Genomic DNA, 19,336 nt, shown 5'->3' on the forward strand with positions numbered 1-19,336 from the left:
ATTTATTTAAAACCTCATTTTTTTATACAACTGAATTGAGATGAAACCTATAGGACATGGCATTGACATATAAATATGGATGCAGTCAGGCCAGAATAGAAAGTTTAGAAACAGACACAAATATATATGGGCATTTATATGAAAGACTGAGAAAATATAAAAGTAAAGGAAAAATTATATTAATCCCCCATTTGGATCTCTTTACTTAGGTAGCTTATCTTTAAGACACTACACAATTTTTCTTTAAGGCCTCCACTTACTGTTTTATCTCTTTTCATTTTCTTAGAAGGTGTTTCTTTGCAAACAGGAGCTGAAACTACTCTATTCTGAGATGGAATCTTTTGGCTCAATATGACTTCATTAGTGTCCTCTTCATATTCTTGTGCAATTCCTTCATCTTCCGAGTTGGAAGCAGAATATTCACTTTCACTGTCAGAATGAGACCTTGGAACTATGGGGCAAAAAAGCAAATTGGGAAAATTTGACAGTCTGATAAGAGAGGCATTGAAGAGTAATGGAAAGAGCATGGACTTTGAAATAAGAGAATTTCACTTCCGTTTTTTCATTATTTGCTGATGATTTCACCAGAGCTAGTTATATAAAGTTTTCTGAGCACTAGTTTCCTCATTTATCAAATGAAGCTCAAAGTGCCTAATTTAATGAACCACTGTGAAGATTACATTGAAACGTATATGAAGCAACTAACAATGTCTGACACCTAGGAACTGTGGCAGAAACTGCCAATCAGACCCTAGTATCATTCTCTTTGCTTTTTCCTTACTAACAGAGCTTCAGTTTTGTAATATGTGGCAATGTGTCTCACCTAAGGAATAAATAATCATGGTAATTATCTTTTCCTTTGCCAGATACCTGTCTTCCCAGCCTCTTTTGCAACTAAGATTGGCTATATAACCCTCTGACCAATGAAACTTGAGGGAAAATTTTGCTAGAAGCTTCTGGGAAAGATTTCCCTCACTTACGGAAGGAAAGCCACTTATTTATATAGCTTAAAGCTAGAGAAGCCATTTTGCAATATGAAGCATTCAAACTGAAAGGTGAAAAATGCTGGTAGCACAGCAAGAAGACAGGAAGAACCTGGGTCCTTTACAACACTGTTGAGTTACCTCAACCATGGGACTGTGTATCCCCAGGCTTCTCATGATGTGAGATAATTAAATGTCTATGGCTTAAGCCATTATTATAGAATCTTCTGTTGCTGCCTATACTGAAAACGCCATCCTGACTGAATAAATGGTAACTACTATAAATATTACTAATACAAAAACACATTCCATCCCAGAGTTGATACGAGAATTTTGTTTTTCCTTAAGTTTATTTATTCTGAGAGAGAGAGAAAGGGAGAGACAGAATCCCCAGCAAGCTCTGCACTGTCTGCACAGACCAATGAAGGGCTCAATCCCATAAACTGCAAGATCATGACCTGAGCCGAAGAGTCAGACGCTTAACTGACGGAGCCACCCAGGCACCTCTAAAATAATTTTTAATTTACTAGAAGGCAGGAACTTGGCTTTGTATAGCATTCAGAAAAACTATGAATATTTAAAATGGTTTCATTATAAAATTTCTAAGTCAATGGAACCACTTACAAAACTCTCTCAAAAAAAACTCTAAAAGGCATGTTATTTTATTGGAGAGACATTTTAACCTCAATATCTACTATAATGTAAAAGACATAAATATTAAGTGTTGGAGTTTAAAATAGAAGATATGGTTCTTGCCCTTAAGGAATCTACGGTTTAACTGAAGAAATGAACATATCTTTTTCTTCATGAAAAGAAGTAAGTAGTGATAATAGTAAAAGATACTAATAGCAGGGTGTCTGACTGGCTCAGTCAGTAGAGCATGCGACTCTTGATCTCGAGGTGTTCAAGCCCCAAATTAGGTGCAGAGCTTACTTTAAAAAAAAAAAAAAAAAAAGAGTAATAGCTAACACCTGTTAAGCACATATCAAAGTCAAGCACTATACTAAGTACTTTTGACATTTTTCCCCCCTTACCTACACACTTACTATTACTGTCCCTCAGTTTTCTTTTTTAAGTTTGAGAGAGAGAGTGTGTGCACACAAGCAAGCAGGAGGGGGGAAGTGAGGGGAGGGAAGGAAGGGGAGAGGGAGTGAGGGAGGGGAGAAGGAATTGGGGGGAGGCTCTACACCAATAGCTCAGATTTGAGATTTTCAAATATTTAACTTTAGTGCAGAGCCCAACACAGGGCTTGAACTCACAAACCGTGAGATCATGACCTAAGCCAAAATCAAGAACTGGATGTTTAACTGACTGAAGCCAGCCAGGCGCCCCAAAAGACTCAGTGTAAAAAGAAATACATACCTATTAATCTCTTCCTTAGACCACTAGGTGCTGTTGATAGAAATTCACTTTTATCGTTGTTCTGTTTAAAAATAAAGCAACACAGTTTCAATAGTCAAATAATGATGACATGGAAATTAATGACAGATGAGTGGAAGGGGCTAAAAAAGAAGAAAAATATTTTGTTTTCATTTGACTACCTTTTAGATTAGCCTAGTTCCTAGAAACAGAAAACAATGACAAATGAATCTGTCAGGAAAAAACAGCATATAGCAACAAAACAACAAATTCCAAAGGATTTTTTAAAGTGATTCTAGAAGTTGAATTCCAGACATCCGTATTTATTATTATGTAAAGAAAAAAATGTAAGTATGTGAATGAGACTTTTGAACCACTTTCACCCATCAGATGAGAATAGTTCTTTTTTAAAAGTTGATAATATCTAGTGATAATGAGTAAGCAAGACATGGGCACACCTATGCATATGGCCTTTTATTGTGAGCAATTTACTAGTAAAAACCTCAGATTCTTCATCTAATGTAAGGTATCTAACTGGCAAATACCTGTGAATTACAAAGCACTATATAAACTAAAAGATAAACTGGATACTTTTCATCCTGTCTTTCTAACACTAAGGTTTTTTTGCTTGTTTTCAGTCAATTGCTTACCTTTACCTGAACTTTGTCTGAAGCAGAATGCCCTAAAGAATAAAACAAAAAGACATTACTTACCACAAGCACTTCAATTTTCATCATAGTCTAGTTTCATTAAACTGCCCCACAACTGTCCACAAACTGTAAGACTTCCAAATCCCTAAGCCTTATTTCAAATAGAATGTGGCAAAGCACATCTTCCATGAACATATGGGTAACTCAAGCAAATGATAATAGGATTTTAAGAGTGTTTCTAATCGACCCTGTCAATCAACTCCAATCAGCACAGATATTTCTCCCTTCTACTGATAGCTAAATATGGGTATGCTAAGGCACAAATTGGGGGTATTAACTGCATTTTGTTCAATCAATTTTCAGAACAGAAAATATATATGAACGCACTTAGACAAGTAAAAAAGGTATAACTTGAAGCAACTATGAAAACTATCAAAGAACCAAGGTAAAATCTTACCCTTGCTACATTGAGGAATGTTTATCATAATTTCAGGATCACTCTTCAAATTGACTGAAACATTTTTTCTTGGTGTTTTTGCTAGTTCTGAAGCTGTAAAGAGATAGAAGAAATATATAAAGCAATCTTTAATGGATGATTAAAGGGGGATTAAGATTAAGCAGATGAAGGGGAGAGAGAGATTTCACTTATATAAATTTCTTGGGGGGAGGGAATCCTGCCTGCTACTATTACCAAGAATATAAATAAACCTATCCATATTAAGAGTACTGCCTCTTTTATCTTAAGTCTTCTTTCAACTATCTACAGGTTGTCTCAAAAAAAAAAAAAAATACAAATAAAGAGCTTTGACCTTACTGCTTTCTAAAACTGTCATTCTCTCTCCCTCTCCTTTCCACTGACAATTTTACACTCCTTCAGTTTCTTTATCATATTTACTTAAGGAATATCTTTGCCAGGGGGTAAGAAAGAATGGCCAGAAAATGGGATTTAAATCAAATGGAAGCTGGGACGCCTGGGTGGCTTAGTCGGTTAAGCGTCCGACTTTCGCTTAGGTCATGATCTCGCGGTTCGTGGGTTCGAGCCCCGCGTCGGGCTCTGTGCTGACTGCCAGCTCAGAGCCTGGGGCCTATTTCAGAGTCTGTGTCTCCCTCTCTCTCTGACCCTCCCCTGCTCACGCTGTCTCTCTCTCTCCTAGAAATAAATAAAAATATTAAAACAAACAAAAAAAAACCATTAAACACAAGTCCAAACTAAATACAGATTTTGGAAAAGATGATCAGTCTCATATTATCCAGAAAGCCATCTTTTCATGACCGTGCGTTTCTTTTAATTTGTGATGACAGAAATGGCAAATACAACAGTACTAAAGTTTCTTGCAACCCATACAATATAAGACATATATCATTATTATGTGCATGTTGATTATCTACTTGAAGAACTTCTACTTGATTATTCCTCTGGGGCTCCTCTCTTCACTGTTCTTTTTCTCCAATGTTCTTTGTCCTGTTTCATTGTTCTGGGGTTTCAGGTCTCAGTGTCTATCTGATCCTTTCTCTAATAATTATTTTAGCATTTCTTCTCTGGTTTCTCAAAGATCCTATAAAGAATGTAGTCATTTTTACAGACTGAAAAACTATTAATTTCTTAATGTGGATTATAAACACTAAGAAACAGATCAATTGTATGTATCATGTTAGGTTCAGAATTAATAATGAATTTCATATTATACCTTTCAGAAAACCTGAATTTTGCAAATGATTAAATATTACTATGTTCAATATTCAATGACACAAGTCTTGTAATTACTTCTTATATGTCCCTCATTAACGTAAACACAGGCTTTTCACTTGATCCTGAATGTTTACTTACCAGCCAGAATGATTACATATATCGGTGTTCTGTAATTATAGATCACAAGCCCTATTATACAACTTAACATTTTACTGGGTAGTTAATTATTATTCCCTTATTCTTGGCTTCTTGCTGTTCCCAAACCTTCATATACTTATGGAGGTTTCCTTTATATGCCTAATTTTCAAACTGCTTTCACATGTTATTTTGTTTCCTCAAAGCTTTCAAAAATGACCCCTTATACCACAGGACCCAAATAAAGTGCAACTTAAATTTTTTAAAAGAATTGGATTGATAGTTTAATTTTAATGTTGTATGTAATTTATTTTAGTCTAGTTTTCTGAGAATCCGTAATCCATGTACAACTAGTTTGAGTGGTAACTTGAGTAAGAAAAATGTTACAACAGCTCATTTGAAACAGTTTTATATAGTTTTCTATAATACAAAAATGTTTCTGTATATAAAATTCTTAGTCAATAAATTCAGAGTATCTGTGAATTTAAAAATTTGTTCAGAACCTATGGCTAGATGTGGGAAGAAAATAAAGACAGGATTCCTACTGTAAGAAGCTTAAAACCTAGCTGAGAACAGAAGACCTTAAAACCTAGCTGAGAGCAGGGGTGCCTGGGTGACTCAGTTGGTTAAGCATCTGACTTCGGCTCAGGTCATTATCTCCAGTTTGTGAACTGAAGCCCTGTGTCAGGCTCTGTGCTGACAGCTTAAAAGCCTGGAGTCTGCTTCAGATTCTATGTCTCCCTCTTTCTGTACCCCTCCCCTGCTTGTACTCTGTCTCAAAAATAAACAATTAAAAAAAAAAAAAAGACATCTGAGCATGAAAAATAACTGACTTTACATATGCTTGAAAATATGATAGAAAATTATATTTCTCATTCTTTTAGGGAATGCATTAGGATGATAACTGTGGGGAATGTGGTAAAATACACCTTAGAAAAGGAACATACCTAATTTAGACATCTTTTCAGAGTGTTTTCTATTCTGAAAGGAATACACTTTATTCCCACCATCTGCAGCAGAGCCATTTTTCAAGGATTCTGAAAGAGAAAACACAATATGCATTTTGGAAAAATACTCAAAATTAACAGAAAAAAATAAAATTTTAACTAAAAACTTAACATCTGTACCTCTCCCTGTCTTGCATAAAGGTTTAACAACACATATCTATACATAAAACATTTAAAAATAGATGACAGACTATGTTTATATATATATCTGAAACAGAGAAAACACATTATTCTTCCCAAGTACACAAAAATAACTACAGAAACACACACACATACATACATACAAACCCCCCTCCTCCCAAAACCCTCCAGACTAGAGGGACATGCATTCAATTCATGAAGTGTTGCCTCTGGGGAGGGAAAACAGAAGGGATCTATTAGTTGTTTTCTTCTTGAAGTAAAGAGTGCAAGTACTAGTGAGTTAATTGACACTGAGATTTCAACAATTGTTACATGGTGGAAGCTCTCTTACTCTCTATCAAGACTATGACTTAATTTTTATTCTTCAATCATCCCTTTTAATAACAACAGCTACTTACAACATACTGGATACTCATGGCTAGTAGCCTACTCTCTGGCAGAATAATTCTCAAAGTGTGGTGGGGGCCTGAGGGCCAAAACTATTTCATAACAACACTAAGACATTATTCGGATTTTTCTCAATCAAGAGTACATCATAGGTATTCCAGAGACTACATGTGTGATGACAACAGCATCCTGTGCGTTATTGGAATGTGTGAAGCAGATATGAAAATTCAGTTGTCTCTTATTAAGCCAGACATTAAAGAGATTTGCAAAAATGTAAAACAATAACTTCTTCACTAATTTTTTTGGAAACAGTTGTTTCTCATAAATATATGTAATTCATGTTATATGTAATTCATGTTAACACGTAATGGATTTATTACTGTTCACACAAAACAGTGCCAGACTGTTCCAAAGTTGATGTTCACTATCCTTACTGTTTACTAAAAGTCCTCACTGTCTATGCACTAATACTTAGCATTAGCTAAACTCCTTAACCTTTGCCAATCAAGTGGGTATAAAATGAATCATATGGGGACAGTTGTTTTAATTTCCCTTTCCCTAATCGCTAATGAAGTTGAACATCTTTTTGCATGTTTCTTATTTCTAAGGAGGAAATATTTTCTTTATCCTGTGACTTGTCTTTTCACTTCTTAATGGTGTCATTTGATAAAGAGAACTACTGAATTTTTTTTCAAAAAGGCTCTATGTTCTAAAGCAGAAGGTACAAAGATCTCCTATATACCTCCTGTCCTCACAAATGCATGGCCTCCCCCACTATCAACATCCCACCCCACAGTGGTAGATTTGTTACAGTCATGAACCTACACTGACACCTCATTATCGCCTCACGTCCACAGCTTATATTAAGGTTCATTCTTGGTGTGGTATACTCTATAGGCTTTGACAAAAGCATGATGAAATGTATCTACCACTGTAGTATAATAAAGAATAGTTTCAATGCCCTAAAAAAATCCTCTGCACTCTACCTATTCAGACCTCCCATCCTCGAACCATTGGCAAGCAGTGATCTCTTCAGTCACCATGGTTTTGCCTTTCCCAGCATGTCATACAGTTGGAATCATAGCTATTAGCCTTTTTCAGATTGGCTTCTTTAACTTAGTAATATGCATTTAAGGTTCCTCCACATCTTTTCATAACTTTTTTTTTAAGTGCTGAATAGTATTCCATTGTATGGACATATCAATTTATTCTTGGTTAACTTTTTGGTTTTCCAAGCCATGGCAATTATGAATAAAGCTTCTGTAAACATCTGTGTGCATGGGTATGTGTGTGTGTGTGTGCGCGCGCGCGCACACATGCATGGGTGTAGGTTTTCGAATGGATATAAGTTTTCAACTCGTATGAGTAAGTACAAAGAAGTATAATTGCTAGATCATATTCTAAGAATATATTTAGGTTGTAAGAAATTGCCAAACTGTCATTCAGAAAGCAGTACCATTCTGCATTCCCACCAGCAATAAATAAGAATTCCTCTTGCTTCACAGCTTTGCTAGCATTTGGTGCTGTCAGTGCTTTGCATTTTGGCCATTCTAATAAGTGGCATCTCACTGTTGTTTAAATCTGCAATTTTTTAATAACATATAATGTTGAGCATTTTCACATGCTTCTCTGCCATCTGTGTATCTTCTTAGGGGAGATGTCCTGTCCCTCTACTCGTTTTTAAATCAGGCTATCTATCCATTTTCTCACTGTTGAGTTGTAAGAGCTCTTTGTGTATTTTGGGTAACATTTCTTCAACAGATGTCTTTTGCAAGTATTTTCTCCTAATCTGTGGTTCATCTTCTTGAGAAGCGCTGAATTTTAATAAGTTGAATCTGCCAATCTTTTCCATTGATTAAAATTATTCTATAATCAAGTCAAAACCATACTCTTATATTTTCTTGTAAAAGCATTTACAATTTGCTTTTCATATGTAAATCTTAAGGTAATTAACTCATTTATGATGGCAGGTAGAGATCCAATTTCTTTTCTTCATAAGGATACCCCATTGTCTCAACACTGTTTACTGACCAATTCATCCTTAGCTGAGTGATCTGCAATGCTGCCTCTCTCATATATCTAATTTTCACATACACTTAAGTCTGTTTACAGCAAACCTGTACTTATGTACCTTAAATGTCTGGCACACAGACAAAATATGAATTTATGGATACTGAGTAGTTTCTATGTAAACTAAATTAAATGCTTTAGAAATATTTGATTAAAGTTATTAATTAAAGCAATTAGTTTCAAATTAGATATGGGTGAGAAACTATAAAAGATTTAAGAAAAAATTTAAAAAATACAAAAGCACACTACACTGAGACTGTATCAAAAGTGTCTTTAAATGTACAATCTAGTGGAGGGAAATGAAACCTGAAATCCCAAATGGTGCATTATGGATATGTTGTCTAAAAAAAATCCAACAACAAAATCAAAAGGTGACCGTGTTCTTCAATCAGCTGACCTATACCAAACTACTATTCAAAGAAAATACTCTTTGGGGGGTGTGNCCCCTAGGGTACAGCATTTTTATGATTTTCTGGTTCTGATATTTTGATTGACTAACAATAGTTCTAATCATACTGTCCAAGAAGGATTTTACTACATATAGAACTTTTTTTTTAAAGGATACTCTTAATGTTCATTTATTTTTGAAAGAGAGACAGAAGATCTGAAGTGGGCTTTGCGCTGACAACAGCGAGCCTGATGCGGGGCTCAAATCCACAAACCATGAGATAGTGACATGAGCTAAAGTTGGACACTCAACTGACTGAACCACACAGGTCTTCTACATATAAAACTTTTTAATAAATTTTTAATTGCTCAAAATCCAAAAAACTATGAATATACAAACCACGGAAGCAATTAAAGTGGGTAATAAGTGTAACAAAAATGTTTAATGCTCATGAGGGATCCTAATACTAGTTGATACAATTCTTATAGAAAGCAATTTGGCAATAAGTATAATGTTCATACATTTTCATCAGTAATTCTACTTCTAGGACTCTCTTATGAAGAAATAAGAGATCTAAACAACAAAGATTTATGTCCCAACGGTCTAATAGAGGCCAAGTATGTTATTTATAAATCAAAATGCAGCGTTAGTTTTGTAATATACCATTTCATACCCATTAGGACAGCTATTAAAAAAGAGAAACAGGGGTGCCTAGGTGGCTTAGTTGGTTGTGTCCAACTTCAGCTCAGGTCTTGCAGTTTGTGGGTTTGAGCCCCACACTGGGCTCTGTGCTGACAGCTCAGAGCCTGGAGCCTGCTTCAGATTCTGTGTCTTCCACTCTAGGGAGATTTCCCCTCCCCTGCTCATGCTCTGTCTCTTTCTCTCAAAAATAAATAAACATTAAAAAAAATTTTTTTAAGAAAAACAAGTGTTGGTATGCATACAGAGAAACTGGAACACTTGTGTACTGTTGATAGAAAAGTAAATTGATATAGCTGCTGTGGAAAATAGTATGGAGATTCTTCAAAAAATTAAAAATAGAATTACCATATGATCCAGCAATTCCACTTCTGGGAATATATCCAAAAGAATTCAAATTAGGGCCTCAAAAAGATATTTGTATACCCATGTTCACAGCAGCATTATTCACAGTAGCCAAAAGGTCGAAGCCACCCAATTTATAAATGGATAAACAAAATGTGGTATATGCATACAATGCAATATTATTCACCCTCAAAAAGGATGGAAATTCTGACACATGCTACAACATGGATGAACCTTGAGAACATTATGCTAAGTGAAATAAGCCAGTTATACACACAAAAATATTATATGATTCCACTTATATGAGGTACCAAGAGGAGTCAAATTCATAGAAAGTAGAAAGGTGGTTGTCAGGGGCTGTAAGGAGAAGGGACTGGGGAGTTGTTTAACGGGTAGAATTTCAGTTTTGTAAAATGAGAAGAGTTCTGGATATTGACTGCAAAACACTGTGAATGTACTTAATACTGACCTATACACGAAGACCATAAATTTTATATTACATATATTTTACCACAATTTTAATTTTTTCCTCAGTTTTTAAAAAGAGGTTTTCCACAATTAAAAACCTGACATAATCCTTAAGTTAAAAAGTAGTACTGTAGGGGCGCCTGGGTGGCTTAGTTGGTTAAGCGTCCGACTTTCGCTTAGGTCATGATCTCGCGGTTCGTGGGTTCTAGCCCCGCGTCGGGTTCTGTGCTGCCAGCTCAGAGCCTGGAGCCTATTTCAGAGTCTGTGTCTCCCTCTCTCTCTGACCCTCCCCTGCTCACGCTGTCTCTCTCTCTCTCTCTCCTAGAATAAAAATATTTAAAAAAAAAAAAAAGTAGTACTGTAAATAAGGCTTAAATTAAATACCCTATGAGTGGCCCACACATTTGTCCAAGAATTTTCTATTAGCCAACTTATAAAGAATCAATTATAGAGTTACACTGTTCCTAAGACTAAAAAACAAACCAACTGTTCAAGAGAAGCACCAATAAGACAAATTGCTCTTAAGGACATCTATCTAATTGCTTTGGAAGATCTTTGGGAAAAATCTTCTATTTAAGGCTGAGATCACCTAGCACCTCTATGCAATGACTGTTCTCCAGACCAGATGGAATTAACAGACTATGAGAATGATGCCAAGTATGTCAAGATGTGTGCTTTTTATAAGAAGCAGCTTACGCTTTGATAGTAAGTAAAGGAATTAATAAAATATTTAGAGTTCATTGCTGAAAGGTTGTTTTTTAACTATTCCTAAGCATTCTTTCTTTGCCAAATGTCCTTCTGTGTTGTAAAAATAATGCATATTGGGGCACCTAGGTGGCACAGTCAGTTAAGCATTCGACTTAAAAAAAAATTTTTTTAATCTTTATTTATTTTTGAGAGAAAGAAAGAGACACACCCACAGAATCTGAAGCAGGCTCTAGGCTCTGAGCTGTCAGCACAGAGCCTGATGTGGGGCTGGATCTCATGAACCGTGAGATCATGATCTGAGCTGAAGTTGGATGCTTAACTGACTGAGCCAGCCCCAAGCATTCGACTCTTGATCTAGGCTCAGATCATGATCTCATGGTTTGTGGGTATGAGCCCCACATCAGGCTCTGCACTGATGGTGTGGAGGCTGCCTGGGATTCTGTCTCTCCTCCTCTCTACCCCTCCCCTGCTTGTGCTCTCTCTCTCTCTCTCTCAAAATAAAAAAATAAACTTTAAAAAACGCATTTGTTTTCTATTATATTAAAAGAGTAGGCAGAAGCTTATTGTTCATTATCTCAAATAAGGCTAAAAAAGACTGTAATAGATATTGTCATTTCCACTCTGCAGAAAACATTAAAAAAAGAGTCTCCTTCCTATACCATAATTGAAACACCATTCTCCCCTATACACATTTTGGCAAACAAGTAAAAACAAATCAAAACAGAAAGAGTCATGCCTGTGAGACTTAACTATAATTTATGGGTTTGTCTATTGTACATGCCCATGGCCTAATGAAAAGCTCCATTTCCTGGACTCAATGTCAGTCAACACAAGCTTATGTGTGTGCATGTACTTACAGACAGCATTCCAGGTTCTCTAAAGCATGCATTCTCAACAGGAATACATTGCTCTAGATGGATTAAAAATTGGCTCTTGGTGGGAGGAAGGAGAATGTGAAAAACATCTTAGATATTACAATGATCTGTGGTCCTCCAAAGAGCCACACATACGTAAAGAGATATATAAACAGATATATATATATATATACCATATATGTAGTACTAAACTTCAAGGGTGGGGGCAATTAGGAGAAAATGTCTAAAGGTGGCTCTTTAGGGGATTATAGTAAAAAATAGGTTGAGAAACACTGCTCTAAAAACAAAGATTCCCTATAAGTGTGCAAAATAAAAGGCATAGGTTATGGGTAGGCTGAGTAATGATCTTCTCAGGTCTTTGTGGATGCCAGTCAGGGCCTGCAGAAGAGGCAGGAATAACGGTCAGAAGCCTGAGGGCCTTTGTCCTGGTCTGGAGCATTCTCCATTTATTCCAGTGTGCTTCCAAATATCATATGTGGTGAGTGCTATTATGTGAAAAAGTCTGGAAGCACCGAGTTTCTACTACATACATGTATCTTTTTTTAAGATTTTATTTATTTTTTTTTAACGTAATCTCTACACTCAATGTAGGGCTCAAATTTATAACCCCAAGATCAAGAGTCACAGCCAGGTGCCCCACAGATATGTACTACTTTTACAACAGAAACAATTAAAAAAACACTTTAAAAATATATATATATTGTTTCCAATATCATCTTAGGTCTAGCATAATAGGAGTCAAGAATTCAAAGTTCTATTTAGAACATGCCCTAAAAATGTTGACTGTCCCACTGGGGAAACTTTTAAAAGAATCCACTCTGTCTACTTAGTCAGTTGAGGAACAATGGTCATTTTTTGTATCATGCCATTTAACAGTAGCAACTAAACCAGAGGTGTCATTACTCAAGAAGTGACAAAAATCAGGAGTAGCGATGATGGCCATTTATAAGCCAAGAATGAGAGAGTAAAAAACACGTACAAGAGAGAGACGGGTGGCACAGAAAGAAGAGAACAGATGTACAGAGATGACATGAGGGAGACTGAGAGATCCATGAAAGCAAAGTCCCTAGGTTTTTAATGTCTCACTTCTAATGCCTGTAGTGCTCAACAATACTGATTTTATTTACTAAGCCAACTTAAGTAGATCTGTGTTCCTTGAGCCCTAACTAAAAGATAGTAAGCCCCAACATTTTTAAATATAATCTGGCAGGAATCTGGCTTAGGTGTAAAAAAATAAAAACCAAAAAAAACAAAAAAACTACAACACCAGCATGCCTATATTGAAACATTTCTTCTTGGAATGTTCCTTCTGTTTCTGTAAAGAAGACCAAAGCAGGGCAGCTGGGTGGCTCAGTCAGTTAAGCGTCCAACTTCCACTTAGGGCATGATCTCACAGTCCATGAGTTCGAGCCCCATGTCAGGCTCTGTGCTGACAGCTTGGAGCCTGGAGCCTGTTTGGGATTCTCTGTCTCCCTCTCTCTCTCTGCCCTCCCCGACTCATGCTCTGTCTCTCCCTGTCTCTCAAAAATAAATAAACATAAAAAAAAAAAAAAAGAAGACCAAAGTAATAATGAAATGACTTGCTTTATGAAATTATCTCAAATTAATTAAAAATATAAATATCTTAAAAAATAACTTTAGATTGTTCTGTAGAATTTTTCTAAAAATAATTAGGTGCAGGACTGGTTGCTTACGGGGGGAAAAAGCTTAAGAAAAAACTATAATGGTAACTCAGTACTTCCAACTTTTCCAATTGTACACAAAACACTGAAGCAAGCGCTTTTCTGATGAGACATAAAATAGCATGCCTGATGAAAAGAGTTCTGGAGATGGATGGTGGTAATAGTAATACAACATTATGAATACATTTAATACAACTGAAAATGTTACAGAATAGGTAAAGTTTGTATTATATGTAGTTTATAATAAAAATACAATAATATGGCACACCACTGCCTAACCTACCAGACTACTTTTATGTATCCTGCAAAACAATTTCAGCTACTAGGAGAAATTTGAGTGTCCATTCCCTTTCTCCAATCCCCAAAATACCTTGAATATCTTGTCCTAAAACTTCCACATAGTTCTGATCTTTTAAGACTTCCTGGTCATCTTCTTCCAAATCATATTCTGGCTTCTTTATTATCTTTTTTGTGTTGACCAAAAGCTGAGCTCGCTCCTTTTTTAATTTAGCTCCTATAAAGAACATCCAAAGAATTAGTACATGACAGGTATAAATTCTTTCTAAACATTACATTTAAATAAGTAAACTGTATTACTTATATTGTCATTATTTAAAATCTGGAAGAAAATTTAGTGTTTTCTCTTTGATGAAAGTATATACCACTCTTCACTACAGTTTATATAATTAAAAAAAAAAACCCTGAAAGTGTATTATTTTGGGGGGTCAAAATAACTACACATTTTAATTACAATGGGTAGTTATCATTTACCCCATCATTAAGCATTTCATATCAGATAAAGCTTTACTATTTTTAATTTTCGAAAGTTTGGAGTAAACTAAAAAGTAGTTTTTATTTAGTCTTACTAGATCAATTACTTTGTGCTGCATATTCAAAATAGGTTAAAATATTTAAAAAAGTGAAATAACCCATAACCATCATATAAGCATCTCTTCAATTGTATAATCACTCAGTACCTCCTTCTCTATCAAGAATGTGATTAAGAACATCGTCATCTCCCACAAACTGAACCTCCAGCATCTTGTCTTCCTTTAATTCCACTTTACTCATCACTGCCAACCTAAACAAAAGCAATAAAGCATTCAAAAGTGATGAAAAATTTATATCAACAGCCAAATAAATTAAACATTCACATAATAAATACCTGTACTTGTATAAAACATTTAAAGAAATATTAAGTATGAAAATATACTATGAATTATTGTATCAATATTGGTTTTTTGATAATAGGTAACTCAGTTCTTTATCTGAAAAATGGAAAAGACAGAAAGAGGGAGGCATCTGAGCATTGGAAAAAAACAAATTCAATTCAACTAAAGTATAATAATAGGGAAACAATTCTTCCTGTAAAGATAGCTCTAAAGAATGATAACATTACCAGAAAGGAGGTGGTTAACACGTGATAGTTTAGAACAGGGACAGCCAGGCAAAGAATAATGGTCTGGTAGATTTTAGTATCTGTTCATTGGAAATAGTCCATTAGTGAAAGTCTACGTACTTCACTGGTATTCCAAACCTGGATCAAATAATCCTCAAGCACCTCCCTTTACTATTGTTGCATGCTTACCAACCAACTTTACAATTATGAATATGGCTTTCTGGGTATCCTGGCAACTAAACAATAAACATGCATCTTTCTAATACTTTATATTCAGTTCTTCACTGAAAAAACTTCAGAGTCTGGCAAGCAAAACCTTGATCAACTCTGCCTACTCTGAAAAAATTTAGTTTCAGAATTTATAATACTAATGGCCTGAAACTAATTGTGATTTTAATGAGCTACTAGTTAACTGGTTTACCCCCGAAAAAAAAGTGAGTTTTTCTTCTCTCCTCCCTGTCCTCTAAATCCTATTTTTGTCTTTTCTCCTAATTAGAAGAGAACTATGTCACTCATGAGTCAGTTATTTGCATGCAGATAACTTACTAAATGTTGCCGAGTATTCTTTTGCAAACCTAAATGATTTGTCTCTATTTTCATTTACCTTTAAAGGTATTACACATTCTGCAGCTGGAAAATTCAGGTAGAGTCCCCTGCAGTTGGAAAAAAAAGAACTTGGTTAAGGTCAGCTAATAGGAAATAAAAGCAACAAACAAGTTCATGAGTTTTGGCAAACAAGATGAATAGATAAATGTGGTTCTTACAAAGTCAAAAGTTATTATGAAGGCATAGTAAAGGGCAAAATGGCCATCAGTATTTTGGCCAGGAAGTACTAGACAAGAAGATCTGGACCGTGGGGGCAGGTAACTGGAGAGGCCAAAATTTGAGCAATTACTATATGCTGGACACAGTTTTGAATATTCTATACATATTCTCATTTACCCTCACTAACTCCATTAGGTTTCTGTTTTGTGTATAAAGATAACACTTCATCCATAATTTATATGATCATTGCCAGCAAATCATATCCTTTTGGCCATTTTTCTAGTCATGATACTGCTTTCTATTATGGGGAATTTAGATGTATTAGAGAAGAAGTTAAATGCATCTACATGACATTTTAAAATTTTTTTTAAGGTTTATTCTTTTTCAGAGACAGAGAGAGACAAAGCATGAGTGGGGGAGGGGCAGAAAGAAGAGAGAGAATCTGAAGCTGACTCCAGGCTCTGAGCTGTCAGCAGAGAGCCCAACGCAAGGCTCAAACTCACAGACCACAAGATCACGACCTGAGACAAATTTGGATACTTAACTGACTGAGCCACCCCCATCTACATGACATTTGTATATAATAAAGAAACTTATAATTGCTTTATAGTTATAAAATAAAGTGTTTCTGAAGGGCTGTTTGTCAGGCACTCTATTAGGTACTTTCATGTATAGTAGACCATTAAACTCTCAGATTCTTTGAGGTAGTTAATATATAATTCCTTTAATTACAGATGAGTAAACTAAGGTTAACTATTAAATTACTCATTCAAATTCATGCAGTTAGAAAGTGTGTTAGGGCTAAACCCCAAATCTGACTGATTCCAAAGTCCCTGATCATTCTACTACACACTTTTCCTGCCATTAGATACAAATATGTTATCCTAAATGCTTGTTCTGACCTCTGGAAACTATTCATTGTGCATCTAATTATTTTTCCCATCTGGCAGTTCAAACATCCAAAGATTTCTACAGTTCCTCCAGGTTTCCAGTTCATTAAGTTAAACATCCCTAGTTCTATCAAGCATACATTTAAAAAAAATATCTTTTTTAATGTTTGTTTATTTTTGAGAGAGAGAGAGAGAGAAAGTACAAATCGGGGAGGGGCAGAGAGAAGGGAGACAGAACCTGAAGAAGGCTCCAGGTTCTGAACTATCAGCAAAGAGCCCGATGTGGGGCTTGAATTCACGACCTGCAAGATCATGACTGGAGCCAAAGTCGGACATTTAACCGACTGAGCCATCCAGGTGCCCCAAGCATACATTTTCTTAGTCTCTTTCATGTTTATTTATTTTTGAGAGAGAGTGAGGATGTACCCATAAGCTGGGAGAGGGGCAGAGAGACAGAGGATCCCTAGCAGGTTCTGATCTGTCAGTGCAGAACTTGACACAGAGCTTGAACTCATGAACCACGAGAACCATGAGACCATGACCTGACATGAAGTCAGACGCTTAACCGACTGAGCCACCCAGATGCCCCTCTCAAGCATACTTGTACAAGCATTGCCAGATTCAGTCTAATGTATATTGTTTTAAAATATAAATGGCTATGTTCTACAAAGGATTTGAAGTATTGACAATAAACAAATGCAATAAAACGACAAACTGTAATAGTAATAGAAGTCTGGACCCAGGAAAATATAAAGAAAGCAGAAAATACATCATACAAAGAATTGTGGCTCTGAGCTAACTGGCAACCAAAGTGAAAAAGGAATAAAGGTTAGCTACATAATTCTCATTCACAGAAGTTTAGTGGTTCCTTCGGGGAAAGATTTTTAAGGAAAATTTAAAAACAAAAACTTTAGACAACTGAATATTGTCTTTTACGTAAGAATTGCCTGGTTAGAGGCATCCTAATTAATCGTGTTTGTGGCTGAAACCATTTATATGTAATTTCCTTTCCTATATTTTAAGCCATCTTATTACACAGTATAGAACCACCAAACTGAAGAAACTTCTATAAAGACTTTGAAAGAAATCTTTCCTTCCTTCTCCAACGATTTCTGAAAACAACAAAAACCCCATTTACTCTTCAAGGCACTGTCTTTGGGTGCTGAATTTTAAATGGGCTCCTTTCAAGGAGTTAACCAGGCAGGTAATACAGCAGCACCAAGAGTATTAATAGCAACACACTCCCTTTGAGAGCAAATAAAGGATTTTCTACAANCAAAAAAAACCCCACTACTTAACAACCACACAATAAAATGCAAAATTTTTAGTGACCATTTACTCTTCAAGGCACTGTCTTTGGGTGCTGAATTTTAAATGGGCTCCTTTCAAGGAGTTAACCAGGCAGGTAATACAGCAGCACCAAGAGTATTAATAGCAACACACTCCCTTTGAGAGCAAATAAAGGATTTTCTACAATTTTTTAAAACATAATCCTTAAGAAAAAAAAAAAGGTGGTATAGACTAGCATCAATTTTAATATCATAGAAGCCTAAAATCTGATCTTAACTCCACACTCATAACTGTGATCAAAACTGTGACTAAATGACCTCATGTGCTTGGCATATGAAAATACTAATTAAAGGTTCCTTATCACTGTTTTCTTTAAACTTCAACTTAACCATGTCGATCTCTTGCACCTCTCTACATCTCTAATGGAAAAGGTGCTCAGTAAATGAGGAATGAGTATTTACTGAACGTGCAGTGCCAACGAAATAAGGTGTAGTAGAGCCATGCTATTTTCTTCAGATTGCAATTTAACTAGGGTAGGCATGATGGTTTTGTTGGGATTTCAGTTATAAGACGAAAACTAATGCATCAATATCCTTTTAATGTAAAAAGCTCTACCAGAAGAGCCTGGTTCACCTACATTTTTACAACCAAGCACGGTCCCGGCGTGACTGACCAGTTAGCAGGATTCATTTGGGGCATCCAGGCTGGGATGCTCTCAAAGGTTCTCACTCCTGTGGTAGTTCTGGGACGAAATCTCTTCGTCCTCAGCCCTCCTGGTGCCTGCTCCTCTCTGGTCACTTTACACTTTGGTTACAGATTTTCACAGTTCTCTCTTCACGAGCACAAGGCTCTTTAAGCCGAGAAACAGATACGTTGGTACTGCGCCTCTTGCACAGGAGGCCTATCACTGCTGGAGACACCGATCAACGGTACTTCCAGAAAGAACCTGTGACCTCAAGTATTTATGGACTTTGCCCCGGGCCTCAAGCCACTTACCAGTTGGCCGCGCCGGGGGTTCTCGGGGACTTCGGGCTGCGTGAAGGGGGCAACGACGCAGCCCGGAGCTTCAAGGAGGAACCCTCTTCGAGACGAGCACCCCAGCTCGGCCGCGGAGCTGGGCGCCACCGGACTCACCTCACAAACCCCGAGGTAAGCGGGAGAGGGAAGCGGGCTGCCCCGTGGTCCCACCACGCACCGTTAGGTCTCCGCCAGGCGCCGCTCGGGCCGCCCAGCGCCTGCCGGACGGTACCCCGCTGACCGGGCGCTCCAGGGGAGGTGACTTCCGCCCCAGCACAAAAAGGCCAGATTCCTGTTAAGTACTGGCGCAGCAGGGTCGCAGGGTCGCAGGGTCGCAGAGTCGCAGAGACGAGTAGGGAAGCCGGGAGGCCGGCTGGGGGCTGAGGGT

General features: G+C 36.6%; 1 protein-coding gene across 1 annotated transcript in view; it reads right to left on the bottom strand.

The window, feature by feature from the left end:
• Positions 1 to 19,336, bottom strand: part of ORC2 (origin recognition complex subunit 2) — a 39,216-nt gene extending 19,880 nt beyond the window's left edge. The window contains 9 exon segments of the mRNA XM_077747577.1: positions 261 to 451; positions 2,346 to 2,406; positions 2,993 to 3,024; positions 3,450 to 3,542; positions 5,765 to 5,854; positions 13,958 to 14,101; positions 14,565 to 14,668; positions 15,591 to 15,639; positions 18,928 to 19,336. Of these exon segments, the coding sequence (XP_077603703.1) occupies positions 261 to 451; positions 2,346 to 2,406; positions 2,993 to 3,024; positions 3,450 to 3,542; positions 5,765 to 5,854; positions 13,958 to 14,101; positions 14,565 to 14,658 (705 nt within the window). The 5' untranslated portion in view covers positions 14,659 to 14,668; positions 15,591 to 15,639; positions 18,928 to 19,336.

This window comes from Crocuta crocuta, unplaced genomic scaffold (genome assembly GCF_008692635.1).
Source record: "Crocuta crocuta isolate KB4526 unplaced genomic scaffold, BGI_CrCroc_1.0 scaffold159, whole genome shotgun sequence".
NCBI lineage: Eukaryota > Metazoa > Chordata > Mammalia > Carnivora > Hyaenidae > Crocuta > Crocuta crocuta.